Source organism: Artemia franciscana, chromosome 18 (assembly GCF_032884065.1).
Source record: "Artemia franciscana chromosome 18, ASM3288406v1, whole genome shotgun sequence".
NCBI lineage: Eukaryota > Metazoa > Arthropoda > Branchiopoda > Anostraca > Artemiidae > Artemia > Artemia franciscana.
Window position 1 is genome coordinate 11,965,400 of NC_088880.1, and position 21,707 is coordinate 11,987,106.

The 21,707-nt window shown below is 36.7% G+C and overlaps 1 protein-coding gene across 4 annotated transcripts in view; it reads right to left on the reverse strand.

Annotated features, from left to right (window-relative positions):
• Positions 1-21,707, reverse strand: part of LOC136038619 (receptor-type tyrosine-protein phosphatase R-like) — a 55,493-nt gene that overhangs the window by 29,511 nt on the left and 4,275 nt on the right. For all 4 annotated transcript variants that reach the window (XM_065721848.1, XM_065721847.1, XM_065721849.1 and 1 more), the window contains exon 2: positions 10,384-10,913. In XM_065721848.1, the coding sequence (XP_065577920.1) occupies positions 10,384-10,874 (491 nt within the window). In that variant the 5' untranslated portion in view covers positions 10,875-10,913. The remainder of the gene's footprint in view (positions 1-10,383; positions 10,914-21,707) is intronic.

The following is a 21,707-nucleotide window of genomic DNA, read 5'->3' on the forward strand; positions in this document are numbered from 1 at the left end:
TCATTTTTTCTATCTTTTCCGAATTAACCGCCCCCCACTCCCCCCCCAGATGGTCCCCCCCAAATTGGGAAAACGACTATTTCTAATTTAAGCTGGTCCCGTCCCTGATACGCCTGCCAAATTTCATCGTCCTAGCTTACCTGGAAGTGCCTAAAGTAGCAAAACCGGGACCGACAGACAGACCGACAGAATTGGTGATTGCTATATGTCACTTGGTTATTACCAAGTGCCATAAAAGACCGCTTAAGTCCCCAGATGAATATTGTGCGATGGATTTTAGACTGCATTACCTTCAAGATGAATCCCTAATACGTCCTCCTTTTTCATCAAGATCGGCAATGATCCTTATTACTGATTTAATAGAGACTACAAAATATTTCATGTTCAAACCTTATAATGAAAATGAAACGAAACAGCAACTTATTTGTTTTCAACATTCTTTGCCACTTGAAGATTCGGCTATTTCTATCCCTATTTGAATTTTTCACAATTGATTTGTTTTAATGTTTACTTATCCATTTTTATGCAGATAATCATAAATCATTTTACATTTAATTTCATGGAGACACACATAATTATTCATCATAAATACTTTATACATAAACACACACACGCTCACAAACACACATATATATATATATATATATATATATATCTGCTGGCGACGACAGGCGCCATCTATGGTAAATCCAGGGTGATTGTGGCTGAGTTTGATTCTTTGTTGTTAATGGGATAAAGCTTCTGCATTATTTTGAGGTTACTTTCATGTTGATTTTTACACTCTAGAGATATATTATAGCTAAGGAGATTTTGAGAGACCTTCTTCAATTCCTAGTATAAGTCCTTTTCTCTGGATTATTTTATCAGCGCCATTTTTTTTCTCATATTGACTAGCTCGCCATCTACATCGCCTATTTCATATAGCACCATCTTTGTGGCTCTTCATATAGCACCGGTCTATAGTTGCCAAGTATCTCTTTTCCAAAAGTCCGCAGATTAAGTACACTGTGTCGTTTATCTTCTACATTTGGAGAAACCTTTCATTAAGTGCTGATTTTTTCTCAGAACAAGCAGAAGAGGGGAAGGAACCCCCCGGAAGTGCCGTATTGTACCCACCGGTATTCAGTTACCCGTAAATTGCGGGGAATAGGTGAGGGGGTCCTTACGCTTCCTTTGTTCCTGGGTTATTTCAGTAACTTGGGCATTCAGTATTCATTCAGCGCTCGGCGCGTACACTTGAAATAGACATTCTTGGATTATTATTAACCTTCCCTACGGGTAACGACATGTGCTTGCTAGCGGACTGATTGCAGAATAGTTACGGTAGTGACGTAAACATGGCTGGCAACAGTTATGTTTATGCGCCGGTATTGAACTTTATAGAAACGGCGCTGCGATATCAAGACAGCGTAACGAAAGATGCAACAGTGAATACAGCGGTGAAGTTTTTTACGAGAAATGCCATCCATGAAAACCACGAAAAAATGAACGAGATACCTGACAGTTTTGGGGAGCTGTATGTGAAAGAAAGACGTAGTCAAGCTTCGAGGGAAACCATAGCCAGTGACATGTATGATACTGTGAAATTACTGAGCTCACTCCCTGAGTTTAAGACCCGCTTCACCATCTGGAAATTATCTGAAGTACCAAAAATTCCACAAGACACTTTTGCAACATTGTGCGTGAAAGTTAACAAATGCACGGACATGATTGACAGTGTTATGGAACAGTGTAAATCTATCCTTCCGACTCAGAATGATTGGCCTCGTCTCCCTCAGCCCGAGAAATCTTTACACCGGGTTTCCATCAGCAATGTACCTACCTGCTGATAGATGCAATGTAAATAGATTCCTGTTCCAAGCAGAAGCAGTTTGTCAAAAGGCACGCTAGTGATGGAGGCATTGATCATATTCAACAGACTAAATCCGGCCTGGTTGCGTACATAAACAGCCCCAAGTCGGCAGCTACTCTCGCCAACTCCCTCAAGTCCTCCCCTGATCTAAGTGCTTTATTTCGTGAGGAAAAGTTCTTTGCAATCGCCAAGTTTGTGCCCCTTGCCACAACAGATGATGATATTCTCTCTGTTAACTACAAATTAGTCAGTGCCAAGCGATATGGTCAATCTGAGACAATCAACCTTACCTTTAGTGACGCTGACTCCCGAAATGCTGCAGTCAAATATGGATTATTCATTGATTATACTCACATCAAAGTCCTCCCATTCAGACAAATTCCCAAGCAATGCTTCAAGTGTCAGTCATTTGATCATCTTGCTAAAGATTGTACCAATAGCATGCAATGCTCCAGATGTGCTGGACCCCACGAGAACAGTAGAGAAAGCTCTTGCGATTCCCAAACAGTGAAATGTGCTTTGTGCCCAGATAATAATAATAGCCACCCTAGCTTTAGTTTAAAGTGCCCAGCAGTCCGACGAGCAATGCAGAAAGTTTCTCCTTAAACAAGAAAATGAATGAACTGTCTATATTTTGCCGCAATGTTTACGGCCATAATGCTGCCAAATTGGACTACGTCAAGAGCTTGTGCCTCGCATATAATATTGTTTGCGTCCAAGAACACTTGTTAACTACCGATAACTTTGGGCTCTTTCAGTCGGTTCCTAATAAATCCGTGCAATTTCATGAGGCTAAGCGCTCTAGCGCCAGGGGCCGACCTAGTGATGGACTTGCAATATTCGTTGACGAGAGCCTAGACTGTCGAAAACTTGAGTCGTGCGATTTCTAAATAGCAGTCGAGTTTCCAGGCCCAAGTTCTTTCACGCTAATCAATGTATACCTACCAACTAACATGAACACGGATCGTAGTGTAAAACGGTATGCCGAGGCTTGCGGTCGAATTGGAAGGCTACTCCGTAGACTGGGAAGCTCGCGTTTTTTGCGGTGACTTCCAGTGTGACCCCTTCTCGAAAGGAAACAGGACGTTCTTATGGCATGTATTCCGATTGACTGTTCTCCATATATTAAAGATCAAAACTTTACGTTCATTCACAATTCAGGAAGCACAAGTAATATTGATCACGTCTTTTCTAACTTTTCTATTCCCTCGCCTGTACATGTGGATTCAGAGCACACCGCAAGTGATCATCTTGGTCTTAAGTTTAATGTTCCTTTTAGTCCCGATGTGAAATCAAAAAGGCCAGATTATACAGAAAGACGCGAGTGGAAAAAGATTAACCTCAGTCTGTACCAGTCGACGTGTGACGAAATTTTGGACAAAATAAAAGTCCCGTTCCAGCTTCTTGTCCATGGGTGCGATGACAAGATTGCACTCAATACATACTGCGCTGAAATTACTCACGCGCTAAAACTTGCAGAGTCTGCAGCCTTACCTAGTGCAGTTATTAGGAAAGGTACATGGAAAAGAGGATGGAGTGACCATACTTACGTGAAGCATGCCAAAAGGAGGTCTAAGATATGGTATTCTGTGTGGCGCGACTCTGGCAAGCCGAGGACCGGCACTGTCTTCAATCTCTTTCGCAAAACAAAAAAGAAAATACAAAGCATGTGTGGATGAGCTGAATGTGAAGGAAGCAGAAACTGCTTCGGAAGAGGCTATCCGTGACCCACAAAATATGTGGAAAAAATTCAAAAGTAGTAAAGTACAATCCAAGCCACGTGCCATGATACCTGAGGAACAGTGGATAAGACATTATTCAAAGGTCTTCGGGTGTAAAGATACTCCCTTGGAAAAAAATATGATGAATCGCTTAAATCGCGTCTTGATTTACTGCTGAAAAAGAGAAACTATTTTTTTGTATCCGTGAATGATGTTTTGAGGGCTGTTCGCCAGTTAAAGGTTAACACGGCTCCAGGTCTTGATGGTGTCAGCAGTAATCATCTGCGCAATGGTTCACCGCTTTTGATCTAGCATATGCAACTACTTTTTCAGATGTGTATAGATAGTGCCACCGTCCCCAAATCGTTTTGTACCGGAGTCGTTACAAACATCCTGAAGAAAGGAAAAAACGCAAATGAGTGTGGAGGCTACAGGCCGATTACTGTCTCAAGTACATTGAGCAAGGTGCTGGAGAAATTGGTCCTTCGCGAAGTTATATCGAAGTGTGTGATAGACTACAGGCAGTTTGGGTTTCGAAAGCATCTCAGCTGTGCTTTCGCCCATAGACTTCTAAAGCGCATTCTTGCCAAAGCTGATTCACTTGAGTTATCCGTACATATATGTAGTGTTGACATTTCCACTGCATTTGATTCAGTAATCCAGTCTGCTGTGTTCCGCACCTTGCTAGAGACCGGTGTGAACGCCCATATAGTAGCTATGTTATCATTTTGGTACTCTAATAGCTATATAAGAGTGAAACTTGGGCTTGAAAAACTCAGTGAGCCAGTTAAACTAAAGAGAGGACTTCGACAAGGTTCCGTCTTAAGTCCGATTTTATATAACACGCTGACTTTTAAGGTTACAAAACAAATTTCTGACGAGCTAAGATTTGATACTTGTGATTTGAGTTTAATAAGCTATGCTGATGATTTACTTATGTTGAGTTTTTCATTGAGTGTACTGCAGGATAAATTTAGATGAGCTTGTATCTAGTTATAGCGCTATCGGTCTACAAGTTAATGGCCAGAAAACTGAATTTCTGGTTTTCAGCTCTGCGAAACAAGAAGCACCAGAACCAACTGTATCCGTAGATGGTGCTATTATCGCATCGTCTTCTTCGCTCAAATATTTAGGTCTTCGGTGCGGCCGAGATAAGAAAACTACAAGAACTCTTTGCCTTGATACCCTTGTGTCTAACCTGCGAGTGAGCTATGCTAAACTAGCCCCGCTGAAGTATTCTTACAATCGGCAAATTTTGGCGAGGATGTACAGAGCAGTGGCATTACCACATGTCCTTTACCTTTCCCCGCTTTGGGAATGGTTCACAGAAACAGAGAGACTAAAAGTTAGGTCTGCGTTTTGTAGATATTTGAAGTTTTTGATACGCATTCTGCTATTCGAGAGAAACTCATTTCTTTTGAATAAGTATCAAATTCCAGATCCCCGTGAAGCTGTGGCAGGACAGGAAACTAATGCTAGAAAAGGTGCCCTTGAGCATCTTTATAATTAACTGCCGTTGCACATCATATATGAGCTATGAATGTGTATAGTGACTGTAATCTAATTGTTTAATTTTTAAGTATTGTTTTTCGCCTTTTTCTTTCTCCTTTTTATTTTTTTTTTCTTTATACTCCGCCATGTTGTTGTCCTGATGGTGGGCTAAAATAAACTACAATCAATTTAAATTTTCGAGAAGCTGGTTGATTTAAAAGTATCAATAACTATATTTTAGGCTTCCCAGTTGCAAAAGAAGTAATGCCAAACGGAAGCAGTACTGGATTCAACCAAGTTGATTCTCTTTATTTGCAATGAAATTAGGCTACGTTTGGTCACCTGTAATTACGTATCAGCTATAATGACATGGGTGAGTCATTGTTTAGGTGGGGGTAGGGTAGATTCCTACAAAATTACATTTTAATGGACAAACTGCTTGCTCTTCCTGAGGCTTCAGATAAATGTTGAAAGAGGTAGAGAGGAGTAGGAATTAATTAAAATGTTTCTCTATACAGCTAAAATGTTACATTCCCATATCCAAAAGCACATGAAGTGGAAAAGGCAAGCCAGGTCACCATCAGCCCCACCAGGAAATTTCTTTGGGGTGGCGAATACTGCTAGGAACTTATTCTTCAGCAATTTTAAATGGTAATATTTTTCTTTTTCTATTTATACGAAGTACTTCAATGTATTTAAACGAATGTATGTAATGTATTTATCGACAAGAAAATCCAATTGTAGAGGTTGTGATGGCTTCAGTTATGTAGAAGATCAAAAGTCCCACAGGTTTTCCATCCATACCAACAATAATACTCCTTTTCATCCAACCGAAATTCTTTAGTAGTAATAATAACAAGGACTTTTTCACCAAAATTACTATTCATCCCCAATTTTTTAAGTAAATTCAAATTTTATCCAAAATTGAAATTGCAAATTTAAACGTAGGACGGTACTAATCAACATACAATTATTGATTTACACATTTTAAAAGCAATTAACCCGGGATTTAAGGAACCAGTACCTCAAACTATATCTTGGTTAGCCCTAGGTATGATTTGGAAAACAATCAGAGATTAAATAAAAAAAAAAAGAGCTTTTCAACTGACAGCAATGCACACATTTGGAACCTATTTGAACAAAATATTCTTTGTATGAAGGGGGCTGTCTGCTCCTTAGCTCCATACTCTTTAACATGAGGTTTGGCTTTTTTCCAAATTTTTTAGAAAATATACAATTGGAAAAAAGAGATTTTCAAAGTAGTACTAAGTAGTCAAAAGTACTAAAAAACTTTTGTTTAATGAACAAAGTGTTGAAAAGGAGACAGTACCCTTTATATACGGAGTAATTTATATTTATTTGAAGTTCTAAACTTGCTCCTTACTTTAGTTTTAAAAAAAATTATATTTGTTTAATTACATTTCATGAAATTGTACAGTTTTGTGAATACAATACTTTTGGTAGCGCAGAAAAAAACTATCAATATTTCAATGATCTCTATTTGGATTTTGATGGATAATCAAATAGTTTGTGGTAACAGACTGTGAGTAAGGAGCGACCCGACTCAATAGTAACCGAAACTCTAAGAAGAGGAATTTTGATACCAATGGATATATCAAAAGAATTGACTTATTATGCTGATTCCAAATATAAAAGCTTTCATTAAGTTTAGTCTTACCCAAAAGCTGCGGGCCTGAGAAGATTTGTCTGATTTTCAAAAAAAGGGAGAAAGACCCCCTAGAGGTCACAGAATTTTAATGAAAAACACATCCTCTGATTCAGCGTATCAAAGAACCCTACTGTAGACGTTTCAAGCTCGTACCTGCAAAAATATGAAATTTGTAATTTTTGCCAGAAGAAAGATCACAGATGTGTGTTTATTTGTTTTTTCCCCATGGGTGATCGTTAAGACCCAGTGGGCCTAAAACGTCAGGAGATAGTTCATTCTAGTTCTAGTGCTCTTTTTAAGTCACCAAAAAATCCCCCCCCAAGCCACTTTTTACCAAAATCGTCCAATCAAAATTTTGAGATAGCCTTTTTTCAGCATAGTTGAAAGGCCTAACAACTATGTCTTTGAACATAAAATGATCCCCTAAAGCCCCTGGAGAAAGATTTTGAAGTTATAAATTGGCCTGCCCATTGTTTTATTTTTTATTGGAAAGTATGCAAATATTTTCGGGTGGGAGGGCAGGACAAATTTTCTGCTGGAAGGATTTTCTATGGAGAGGGAAGTTTCCAGGGGGTCAACTTCTCAGAGGATATCTTACACTGGGTGAATTTTCCAGAATTCCTATAAGAAATTTCTTTATATGTCTTGCTTTCTCTTTGCCGATTCAATTTTACACGTGGAGATGTCAAGGGTAATTATCCAGGGTAAATTTTCGCCAGAATCGAATTGTCCAGGGGATAGTTCTACGGGGAAGGGGGGCTTTTCCGTGCGGGTGGAGCCAGTTATCCTGGTTTTATTAAAAAAACGATCAGAAATAAAACAAAAGAAACGAGTTTTTTTCAGCTGAAAGTAAGGAGCAACATTAAAACTCAAATCGAACAGATACTATTACAAATATGAGGGGATTGCCCCCTCCTCAACACCTTGCTCTTTAAACTTGAGTTAAAATTATGTCCAGATTCTTTAAAAACGACTCCTGAAACACGGGGGTCGTTTAATTAGAACACTAAGTAACTTTTTTTCAGAGTGCCGAAAAACTGTAGAGTGGAGGGCGATTCATTAATTCTATTATTAATTCGAATTATATTCTATACTGTTCTAACGAGGATAAGTGGGCATCTCTGACAAGCTTTTATAATTATTAAGTTTACTACTGACAATCCATTAGTGTGTTCAGCATCAAGAGAAACGTCGCCCTCACAATCAAAGAATGCTGACTGACATGGTTGGGACATGTCTTGAAGAAGCTTCAAAATATTAGTTTTATTCTTGGTTGACACTGATGCAATTATTTTCCACTCAAAACGGCTCATAGATAACAGACGCATAAAATCACAAAAATGTCATCACAGAAGATCAGGACTGTTGAAAAAAGAAAACTACTTTGAGATATTTAAGCAGCATAGACATAGGCTAAATCAAGTTCTAGAGGCCAAGGAAAAATATTCAAAAGACTAGCCTGTGTTAGTCTAGGCTAGCTATATCCATTTGACCTTCAGCCTTATCCCCCTACATGTACATCAATATACCCTAGAATCCATCCCTCAAAACAATCTTCCGCCCCAGGTACTTACGCGTGTCCAGTCACCCCAACCCCCAAATCCCTTCACTTAGCTCAGAATATCCCCAATCCCCCCTTACTCACATTTCTCAGAAAAATCCACTTCCTTTTGACTCCATTCCTCTCCGTGCGTCCAAGAAGTTACCGACTGGTTCTGGACTCGACCCTTTATCTCCCAAAATGAACCAGACCCCTCCCCTCTCAGACACCCTCCGCCGTACTTCCCTCTCCCAATATCATCTTGCCTTACCTTTCCCCCCTATAAATAACATCCCCAATTTGACTTCTTTCCGGATAAGCAGGAAACCCTTCCCCATTCATTGCACTTCATCCCCCCCCCTGGCTACCCTACCAGTGTTACTCTTGTTTGAGAGTTCCTACATGCGAAAATTATCTTGTAATAAATGGTCTGCCCCAAAAACTATCCACTCGATCCCATAGCCCAGTTAGAGCTTAACTCTTAATAAGTCCAACCGTAGGCCGGTTAAAGATTCACTGATTACCCTTGAATTTTCTGATAAAAGATATACTTTCCCCTTTAATAGAAGAAAATTTTACAAAAGAGAATAATCTTACCTACGGCTCTCTCTATTTACCTCCGACTTTTAAAACTGAGCCTCTTCCCTTCTCAATTCGAAACCAATTAAATAGTCTCTCGGTCCGGGGTGGTGAGTTTGAGCCTTACCACAAACCTTCCTACAATACTTCGAATGATATTTCACTTTTAGGTGATGTTCTCCCAACTCCCAGCATTAACTTTAATACTTACACCCCGCCAAATTTGCCTCAGAATAAAGCTTTTTTGAAGAAATCTGTAGCTAAAGACTTTGAAAAAAAAACATTATCATTTACCAGTTTTCCTTCTTACGAACGCCGAAAGTTTAAATTTTGAAAATTTAGTTGAGTTAGTAGCAACACCTAAATTGAATTATATTGATATAATTACGGTTACTGAAATCCAGGCAAAAAATTCCAAAATCCAGATCTCCTTAAAATGACCGGTTTTGAGGAGTTTATAAAGCTATGCCCAGTTGACTGCCTTGATCTTACATTAGTTTAAACATTTGCTCTTTTCTTATTCACCTAGACAGACTACTTGTTCTTGTCATAATTTTCATGATAGGCTACAAGCAAGTCTTAACTTTGTGACGACAAAGTATCCAAATGCCGGCATTTTTATAGTCTTAATTATCTTAATAATAAGTCTTAATTATCTGTGCAAAGATCAGAAGCATGAGCAAATTGTTGATTTCCCTACTACAAAAGATGGAACCCGTTTGGATGTTATTTGAACCAAACTTAAAACCTTTTACAATATTCCAACAAACCTCCCCCCCCCTCCTTGATGGTAACTATCATTTCATGCTACAATTGAAACCACTACTAGTTTTTAAAACAAATACGTAAAATTAATAAGAAAAAATAATAAGACGTAAAATTGAGATTCGGCAACCATGCTGTGAAAGAAATTTTTGGATTGAATTCTATTCTATTTATAATTAAGAATGGAATTCTTATCTTCTATATTTATTTCCTTCTAAATATCCCCTCAAGCTTGGAAGATTAAATGTTTCTTTAAATGACCTTCATGTTTTTTGTCACATATTAATGCACAACTCATGACAAATATAATTAGTTTCTCAGTTGTTTTACATTGTATGATGCAGAAAATCAGGGGAATAGTACCGCATTTTTATTAGGGGGGGGGAGCAACAGGGGTCCACATTCAGAGAGTCAAGTGGCATGTGCTTTATAACAATTTTTTCTCCAAAATTTGCCTCCCACCCCCCAAATGATGCCCCTGCAGAAAAGGTTTCAATTCAAAATAACGAGTACATTATTACAACATGGAAATATTTTGACACAGTCATAAAACTATTATGATACATAAGCATACAGAAAAAAAAGTTGAAATTTGATGTTGTCAAATTTAAAATGGCTGAAACACAAAAAATGGCGGTATTTGCGTGGAAATGCAGCAGTGCATACCAAGGGTTATTATCTTTAATACTTGTCACATACCCCCTAAGGTATTTGTCATATCAATATCAACCTTTATACAAATTTTTGTTAAATTATCAAAAATTACTTCTCTTGAGGTAGATCAATCAATTCATCAGTAAGATCAACTGCTTTCAGAGCCAAACTTAAACTATGGGTTGATCCTCTTCTTTCTTGTAGCTTCATACACCGGGAATGAGTTGGAGTGCATTGTGAACTACCTGTGTCACTATCCACTTTTTCAACGGATTTCTTTAAACACGTCTCTGATAGATCCACACTTTTCACAATATCAGGAGTTGAGTATTGTAACTTTAACTTTGTAACACGTAATGAGCATGGACTTAGCTGTTCCAAAAAATCTTCGCATATAATTGCTGACTGAGGGTCCCATAGATTTGGCACATGTTCTTTGGGCCTTTCATCATTTTCATTAATTGAGTCATATGAAAACTGCTCAAATTGGTTAGCAAAATGATTATCCCATATAAAAACACTATCAGTGCTTTCATAGCTGGCACTGCTTCCAGTAGCAGGTGTACTTGTGGAGTCCTGATCTGAGTATTTCTGGCTTTTCATGGCAGTTTATGGCACAGCAAACCTTATTGGGCTCAAGGGCTAAAATATAACATTTAAAAAGATTCTGAAGAAGAGAGCAAAAAAAAGAAAATGGTAAGCACAACAGTAAAAAAAATATGACAAAACTAAAACATTCATAGAGACTAAAACACCTGTTAGAAGAGAAATAATTCAGGAACCGCAAAAAAATAACAAGGAAGATGTATATTCTATTAGATGTATTTCTGCAACTAGATTGGATATTTTTCTACTAGTTTTCCAGACTTAGCATTTGCGGATTAAATGTATGGATTGTTGGCATCCCAAATCAACTCTTAATAAGCCAAATATTTTATTTTCTGGTATGCCATTTTTATGTAAAGAAATCTATGCTATTTTGAAATTTATGTTTATCCAACGTGAAAATGTTCATTTTGAGTTCAATTTTATTCCAATTATTACCAAAACCCCATTATATGCGATACAAAAAAGAACCTATTCCAGCAGCCTAATATTTTTAATTTGCATTTTTATCATTATTGTATTAATGCCCAACACAGGTAGCTGTGACTTTTCGAAAAAAATTCCCAAGAAAGCTCAAATTATTTAAAATTCTCTTACTTTTTCATGTATTTGAACTCTTTTGTATTTTTCAAAATTAGGCTTGACACAAGGAAGCCTGAAAGTATGAAAAATAAATTGGATGAATAGGCCCTTCCTCGTACTCCCATGTTTATGATACTAAATAAGAGCAGGTTAATAGTCTCTTTGAGTAGATCACATAGCTTCCTAGAGCTAAAAAGTCTGCTAAATCATTGAAAGGTAAAAACGTTAGTGCACGCTCAAGTTTCAAAAGAAGAGGGAATCTGGTACCAGTCTTTCTGAAAGTTTCCCAATAAAACTAGTTCAGGATCAGCCAAGAGAAGCATAAACAATGAACTGAATCTCAAACACTAAAACTGGAAAACATAATTTTATGGACTTTGCAGAAAGCAATTCACTCTTAAGTGTGGGGGGGCCTACACCCTTTGCTATCTTAACTTATACTACAAATAAATGACATACTACTCTGACATACTGAATCAATGATATACTAGTCATTGATATACTACTAGACATACTACTAATGACATACTGAATCAATGAGAGTTGCTGAATAAAAAAAAAAAAAAAAAAAAAAAAAAAAAAAAAAAAAATACAAAATAGAACGTAAAATGTTTAATTATGCTAGTGCTCCAGCAGGTGCTCAGCAAGTCCTAGTGTCTTCAGAAGTCCTCCAGTACCCATTCCAGCACATGGGTGTGGATATTTTTACATTTAGCAGCAGGGAATATTGCATCATCATAGACTATTATTGTCAATTTTTTTGAAATAGATAAGCTTGCCATTTCAAAATCACAACAAGAGTCTCGAAATTGAAACTACATTTTGCAAGATACAGTGTACCAGATCCAATCACTTCTGATAATGGGTCACAATTCAGCTTGGAAGAGTTTTAATTATTACAGAAACTTGGGATAAAACCACATCACAGCAAATCTCCAATACCCCCAATTGAACAGGATGAGCAAAAAGGACAATGAAAAAAGTCTCAGAAAGTCAAACAGATCCATATATTACATTGTTAGAGCACCAAAATACTCCAAATGATGGAGGATAATCACCAGTCTAGCTGCTTATGAGCATAAAGACATGGTTGATGATTACAGCCCTGCCATCACAACTGCAGCCAAAAATAATCACAAATCATGTTTTTGAGAAAGATAAAGAGAAAACTTAAGCTAGACAGCAGAGTGCTCACGAAAAGAACACCAAGGAACTGAAAGAATTGTGCCTGGGAAATAAATGTGGGTGAGATTTGATGAGAGCAGTAGAGGGCACAAAGCTGTAGAAGAAAATAAGTTGAAACAGCCAGAGTGCTCATATATGGTATGTATGGAGGATGGCAGCTTGCTTCCTAGAAACCAGTGCCACCTACACCCCAAGTTGGAACCAATCACAACAGAGTCAGCACTTACAATAACATGTTCAGCAGAGGCCAGATATTTTAACCAATACCCAGAACAATACATAACCCAAAATGGAGCAGCAATAGAGGTTGATAGGAAAATTTCTGTTCCAGATTGTTCCAGTGCTGGAGTGCCTAGCTGTATTAACAAGGCGGAAATACCAAATATTGGGGAAGGGAAAGAAAGGGAAGAATTGATTCGAAGAGGTGAGCTCTCTCCTTGCACAAGAATATCCCTTGAAACTAGAACACAGGGAACATCACCCCAGGGAAGAACTACCTACTCTGGTAGACTTTCCAAAACCACCTGTTCACATGAACTACAGCATAGACTGCAACAATGACAACCACTGCCACCCAGTCTGCCCATGATCCAAAATATTTCGAAATGAGAAAGAAGATGAAATATATTGCTTTTGATTGTTTGCTTTTGTTTATTTGCTTGTTTTGCTTTTGCTTATATGCTTCACATATAGGTAGTGGGTGTCCATTAAATGATTGTATTTAAACCTGAAGTCTGACGAGGGATGACATTACAATCCCTTTTGACTCTTGAAAGAGAACTAGAACTTTCAATACACAATCAAATGAGCCTCCTACAATTTTTATGCAACCATCACTTCCATAAAAACCTTATATGCCCCTGGGGTATAACTTACAACTCTTGTTCCTGAGGAGATGTCTCAACCTCAAGTCCCTTGTTATATGATCTCTGGACTATATTGAATAAAATGGCTATCTCAAAATTTCAATAAGATGTATCTGTTGAAAAGATATTATTGAGGGGGCTAGCTGCCCTCTGATCACTTTTGACTCTTCAAAAGCGCACTAGAAGTTTTGATTTCCAATCAAATGAGCATCCTCTGGACCGCTCTCCATAAAAGAACTCGATATGTTAACATTGGGCAACTAGCATAACTTATAGTCCTTGCTCCGAGGGTACGTTGACATCCCCAAATACCTTATTACAACTATGTAATAAGGTTCAACTAATAATTGTTCAACTATGTTGAACAAAATGGTTATTTCAAAATTTGATTGGATTTGTTTGGGGAAATGACAGCGTTGTGGGGGGAGAGGGCTGGTCACCCTCCTGTTACTTTCGACACTTAAAACAGGCATTAAAACTTTAAATTTACAATCAAATGCGCTCCTTCCAAAGTTCCTACAGCAACTCCTTCAATACGAAGTGCCTTGGTCAGAAAAAAAAATAAATTGTGGCCACTTCACTCTTTCCTTATGCAGTGCTATTGTGCGGCCAAGGATAAAGTTTCATACTTTTTTTTTGCTTTGTTTAAAGTATACCCATTCTCACAAAATTTCCAATGGTTTTTAAAGTTCTGGAAAGGATAGTCAATTCTGAAGATATCCAGCATCTAGAAGCAAATACTCTCTTGCAAAACTTGCAGCACAGTTTTTGTTCTGGGAGATCTTTTGGTACTAATCTCCTAGAATCATATGACTATTTACCACTAAGCTACTTGATAAATGGGTGCCTGCTGACATGCTTCTATACTACTTGATACATGGGTGTCTGCTGACATGATTATACTTTATCTTTCCCGAAGCTTTTGTTAAAGTTTGCCACAAGCAACTTGTAATCACACTACACGCAGCCAAGCTTGAAGAGAAATCCCTGCTCAGGGATTTTCTTCAACTTAGATCTCAGCATGTTTAGCTATTTAATGGCTCTAGTTACCATATTCTTTCCTCTTCAAAACAAGTTTCGGGTAAAGTGATTCAGGATAGTGTAGTGGGTTATACACTGGTTATATCTAAAGCAATGGTGCTTCTTCTACTATTGGCAATAAACTAACCCTCTATACCAATGAATCAAACCTTCTTGGACTAGTCTCCTCATTAGAAGAGCACATCCTTTTCAGAATAATCTTGATCTGCTTAATCAATAGGCCAAGGCTTGGCTTCTTAAATTTAAATTGTTGCCAAGTTCCATATCATTCACTTTGGCAAAAAAAAAAAAAACATCTTGGTTACTCTTATTTTCTTTCTGGCCGTTCAATCTCTTCTGTAAATGACAAGCAAGGTTTTGATGACACTATCAGCAATGAATTAAAATCAGTATCTTTGCTAAGAAGTTGGCTGCTAATATTAGTTCAACTCTGGAGCTAACCAAATACACCCCTGTGCCATGCTCCCCTAGAGCCATCAGTCTTATGTACAAAGGACTAGTCTGATCCTAGCTTGAGGTTGGAATGTCTCTTGAACTGTATATTACAAAATCATAGGCAACACAATATGATTTTGTTTTTTCTTTACTAACCCCCAGAGTCTGGGGGCAAGGGTTGTAAGTTATGCCCCAGAGGCAAATAAGGTTTTATGGAAGGGGTGATTATGTGAACTTTAGAGGAGGCTCACTTGATAGGAAATTGTAAGTTCTAGTTCCCTTTTAAGAGTCAAAAGTGATGGAGGGCAACTAGCCCCCCCCCCTTCTGAGACCCACTTTTCTGAGATTGTTTGATAGCCATTTTGTTCCCAATAGTCCAACGAGAAAATAACAATCCCTTAGGGTGGACACCACCCCCCAGAACCCAAGGTCCAAGGGTTGTAAGTTACGCCCTTGGGTGTACAAGGTTTTTGTGGAAAGGGTGGCTGCACATTTGGATCAGATATTTACTTAAAGTTGTTCAGCACCATCTGGCAGTTGACCTACCTGTTCAATGCCCTCTGTTTACTTGATGGGTTTGTAGTCGGTTGATCTTTAAGTTATGTTGACCACTCAGCAAATGAATTTGTTGTTGTGTTTCTCCCAGGACTTGTCAACTCTGTTTTTGAAGCTATTGATGTTTGGTCCTTGGATGGCATGTTTAGACATGTTGTTCTATGTGTTAACTGCTCATGCTGAGAAAAAGTTTGCACAGGCATGTTTTCTGGCTTCTGGCTTGAACACCTTTTCTGAGTGGCCTCTGGTTTGGTTTATGGCTGCTTTCCTGAAGAACTTTTCAAATGACAGATTTTCTATTTTGGCTTTCATCTTTAACATCTGGATGGCGTCTCCTTGCTTACATCTGTATGACAGACTTGGCAGCTCGAGAGTTTTTAGGTGGTCTTCATATGGCTTCCCTTTTAGGCTTGGCATCAATCTGGTTGCTCTATGTTCAACCTTTTCCATGGCTGTGCAGTCTGCGATGTAGGATGACCCCCAGGCTATGGGGCTCAATTGAAGGGAAGTTGGAAGTTCTAGTACCATTTTTAAGATTCAAAAGTGAATGGAGGGCAATCATTCCCCTACCCAACCCTATCATTCCCCAAAATGTATCCAATCTAAATTTTAAGAGTTATTTTATTCAGCATTGTTGAAAGGTCCAATAAATATGTCTTTAGGGATGTCAACCTTCCTTTTGAACTTTACTTGCCCAAAAGGCAAAGGGCATTCAGGTGAGTCTTTCAAAGAATGTTGAGGGGAATGTAGAACTAAACAAAAAATCATATATATATAATACTATATATATATATATATATATATATATATATATATATATATATATATATATATATATATATATATATATATATATATATATATATAGCATATATATATATATATATATATATATATATATATATATATATATATATATATATATATATATATATATATATATGTATATATATAATACAGATTGTCAAAAGTGTTTAACTTGGGAATGACTCAGTATATTAATTAGTAACTTTCAGCAAATGATAAGGATCAAAAAGGCCATATTTGCATGCTACCACTACTACTATTATTGCACTACTTCATTTACAACACAAAGGGGAAAATTGAACTAAATTTATAGACACTATGTGCCAGTACATTGTCAATAGAGTGTATCTCAAGAATTGATTTGGTATTAGTTGGGTTTTTCAGAGGATGCTAAAAGGGGAAGAGCATCTGACTGAAAGACAATATGTGAAGGCTACTACTAATACTACTATCATTGCTACATTTAATAGTTCTAGTTCAAGAAACCAAGGGTGCTATATACATACTGCTATCAACACTACAACAACTACTGCTACTATGCAAGCTAAGAGTTTTAAGGGGGAGCTTTCAAAAATAATTTAAGCAGTTTTGAACTAAACAAAAAGTTTTAGTGCCCTTTTTAAGAGCCAACAGACATTTGAAGGCTAGCAGTGCTCCTCCCAAGCCTGTTCACTTTCAGTACACATTAAGTCAAAATTTTGAGACAGCCATTTTGTTGAGCATGTCAGAATAGTCCAGTAATATGTTTCTAAGGATATTGAATTTGTTAAACCCCCTTAATTATGTAATTGGCCCACTGTACCTTTTACCATTTACCTCTCACTCACTTGGACTATCAGTCTTGGCTTTTTCTACAACTAGCCATGGCTTGATGCTAACAATGACTTGATTTTAATTCAGGGCAAGCAGCCCTCCTTCCAAGCCCATTCATTTTCCAAACACTTTAAGTCAAAATTTTGAGAAAGCCATTTTGTTGAGTATAATAGAATAGTCTAGTAATATTTTTCTAGGGATATTAGGTAGGTTAATCCCCCACAATTCTGTAATTGGCCCATTGCACTTTAAAACTAAATCAAAGGCACTGTGTGTATAGTTGCCAATAAGATACTTCAGCAACACATTGAGAATAACTAGGGATATTAAGTTGAAATTTTTGGGGCTACAACCATTACTAATTCTACTCTTATAATTCAAATAGATCAAAAGAGTGTAAGTGTATCCAGGTAGTCAAAGAACATAAGATAGAATTCTTTTGGAAACAAAATTACGTTTTATTTTTGAGGTCAACTTGGTGGGATATAAAGTTAAATCAAACAATACTACTAGTGTCAGAATTAAACATTGGTGAAGAGGTTACTCCAACATACAAATAGCAAGCCAAACATACAACATACAAGTTTACCCTTTTCAATAAAGTGCAAATTATGCTCTGATCTTGAGAAGGCACAAGAGTTGTCCAGCCTACTCATGCTAATCTTTGCTTGGTTTGAGTTTGACAAGGTTATTTATTATAATTAATGTTTGTTTTGGGTTTTATTTATTTATTGATGGTGATTTGTGGTAGTTTTATGTTTGGAAGACTATTTGACTTTATTTCTCTTCATTTTTGGTTTAATGGAGCTCTTTACTTTTGTTGAAAACTCGTTTTGTGGGAAAGGCCTCCTACACAAAACCTTGGAATATATTTAAAAATTTCTCCTGATACCCCCTTTGAGATAAATAAGATAGCTTTAAAAGGGGTTACAATCTTCAAATTGTTAAAATCAATGTTTTCTGTAAACATTAATCCTGATAAATCTTAGCTCATAGTTCTACAAGATTCTAAATCAGCGGAGATTCTACTTAATCTAAAAATCCTTCTTAACATTCCAATAAAGTCTGCTCTATGGACCCCAAACCACAACCCAACTAAAACAGTTGTGTATAACATCCCTCCAGAAATACCTATTCATGAGCTAAAGGAAGGACTCTCTGACAGAACTAGTAACCTGATGTTAATGGACAAAAGTCAAGCAAGTCTTTCATATTCACACTCAGAGAAAAAAACAATACCCCAGGAGAGATATGGAAAAATGCTCTACAAGCTCTACAAGCCAAAACCACTCCATTACCAAAAAGCCAAATCTAGGACACACAACAACCAAATGTACTGAAATCTTACAAACCTGCAGTAAATGTAAAAGTTTTCGTCCTTAAGGAATGGCAAATTGTATCAATGATCAGCCTATATGTACAAAATGCAAAGGCCCCTATGGTTCTTCCAATAAAACACTATGCCCTGCATATAAAAAACAAGCACTAACACTCCAAATAGCAACAAAGAATGGAAGCAAGTGCAGCCCAGTCACACCAAACTAAACCTTTTTTGAAACCACCCTATACTTTCACTCACAGAAGGCCCAACCTACCCAAAGCAACAAGCACATCCCATAAGACTCCTTCCTCAAAACACCCCAGCTCACATTCCTATTGGAAAGAATTGTAAAGACTGAGCCAACTAACCTCCACATCCAGTGATGAGAGGTTAGTCTAGCCACCCCTTCTAAGCAGAAATGAATCAGATGTATTACCAGGTATCAATCCCCTAACGAATGAAAAGCCAGAGGAAAAACCAAACAAGCTAACACCTAAAATGTGCCTCTTTGTACTAAACTCTAATGCAGTTCAGTCTATGAACCTACAACACCACAGAAAGCAAAAATTATAAATGAATTGACAAACATCTACCTTCCCAATCACATGCTTATTCAAGCAGAAAAAGATTTTGCTTTACTCCTACTAATGCTAAATATTGACACAGTGATATGAAAACTAAAGCAACAAAGCAGCAACTATTAATACTTCAATGGAATGTAAGATCACTTTCAGAAAATAAGTTAAATAAACTAATATCTTTTATGAAAAATAGTTTTATTGATAATACTTGCCTTCAGGAAACCCATTTGGCCAAAAACCAATAAATAAAGTCTCCTGGATATACTATCCTGAGAAAGGATAGGTCCTCAGAGAAAAGGAGGGGGTGTAGCTTTAATAATAAATAGTAATATCCAATTTTGTGGCGTTAACTTTCCAGAATTTTAAGAAAATGTTGACATGATTGGAACCAATGTTTGGCTGAATAATAGCAAAACTATTGCTTTAAGACTACAGTTAACTTGAGATGTTACAGCTTGGATATGGTTTTTGAGTTATTAGAATTTGTTTTATACAATACTTATATAAGATTTGGTGGTGATTTGTACAAGCAAATTGCAGGAATTCCCATGGGGGGAATGCCAGCCTATTTACAGCTGACTTGTTTTAAGTCAACTAGAATATAAATATATGATGGATAAGAATAATCCAAATAATTTAAAACATGTTTTGTCAAATAATAAAAGATATTTAGATGATATTTGGTCTTAAATTGTAAGGATTTCATTGGTATTTCTAAAAATATATATCCATCAGAGCTGACTCTTGAACCTAGTCATGGCGCTTGTCTTGAAGATCATTTCTTAGATTTAAATATTAATATTTCTGATAATAATAAATTAAGTTTTAAAATGTATAATAAAATGGACGATTTTGATTTTGAAGTGATTAGTTTCCCATTCCCTGAATGTAATATAGACTCAAATATCACATAATCGGCGTTTTTCTCACGGTTACTTTGTTATGCAAGGATTTGTAGTAATTATATTGATTTTAAAAATTGATATAAAATCTTAAGCCAAAAATTGATATTAAGAGGTTTTTCTGCAAATAAATTAACTTAGCAATTTAAAAAATTTAGTTTTCATTATAACGAACTTTTAAATAAATACCAAAAGAATTATCTGGAAATACTTAAAGAAATTTTCGGCTAATTTCGGAGGTTCACGAAAAGATGATGCAGTGCCATTTATTTTGAATTGTGTTTCTAATAGAGTGGATTTGGATGAATTCTATAATTGTTTAGTTCATTCAGGTTTTTTGTAAAGTGTTAATATTTGTGATTTGGTAAACTTTATCATATTTAGCTTACCTATTGTTGCTAAAAAGAGGAATATATGAACAGGATAAGCTTGTTTTGGTGTTACTTGGTTGTTCTACATTTGCTGTTTTTTTCATAGGCATGTATTTTGGGGGTGATACCTGCCACGGGGATGCCATGGATATTCTGTGGTAGGCACAACACTTGACTGGGTAGAGAATTTAAAGTGCCGAAACCCTATAGGCAAGTGTATTCTCCTGATGAGCCCTTGTGTTGGGTTGTTGCCTCTGAATTATTTGTCTTTATTGTTTGGTAAATGAGGACTTCTACTTATTGACGACATGACTGCCTGTCCATGGATTATTCTTTATGGTTGATTGTGTATGGCTATGCTGTTTGACCTATGTGATTGTATGGATGAGTAGGGTTAAGGCCTCATTCAAGTGCTGGTCTATATTAATCACTAATTTAGGAAAACAGTCTTCCTTTTCTCCTTCTGTCTCCTTTTTTTTTTTTTTTTTTTTTTTTTTATGTGTTTGTGCTGTTGCATTGGTGATTTCTCTTTTCATAATAATAAGCTTTTATAACCCTAAAAGCAAAACTACAGATCTCATGGATTTCTTCGGTTATATAAGTAATTCTAATATGCTAAAAAACACAATTATTTATGGAGATTTTAATACCCACAGCCTTTTGGGGGAATAAGCCAGCAAATAAAGCTGGTAAGTTTATTGAAAGTTTGATATCAAGTAATACTCAATTAGCAGTTGCTACCCCTCCAAACCTAATTACATATTTGAGCCCCAAAAGTAAAAAAATTTCCACAATTAATCTACAAATTGTGTCAATGAATATTTTGAATAAAATTTATATCAAGATAGTTGATAACCTTTGCACAGACCACTTTGTCATAGTTTCTTTGTTAAATGAGCCAGCTAATTCTACCACATACACCAAAATATATTAACACTAAAGCAAATTGGACTATGTTCAAAAATAAGCTTAATGGTGAAATTATGAGTCTCATCCAGGAATCATATATTTCACTTGTAACAAACACACATGCTCAAATGTTGGCATCCATACTAACAAATACAGCTGATCATGCTATCCCCAAGGCAACACCCAGGAAAACAATTCCCCAAAGACACTCCTAAAGCATGGTGGGCAAATGGGTGACAAAATAACTGGAGAATAAAAAAACAGCAAGGAGAACAAACCATCTCCTGCTAGATATTTAAGTAAATTACAAGCAGAGGCTAATCTCAAGAGGACTATAATAAATGCTAAATAAAATTACTGGAATAATTTTACAAATAGTCTTTCCAGAGAAACACATGATCAAATTATACATAAACTCATAAGCATCATCTGTGGGAAAAAAAATCTCCCAATCCACTCCAG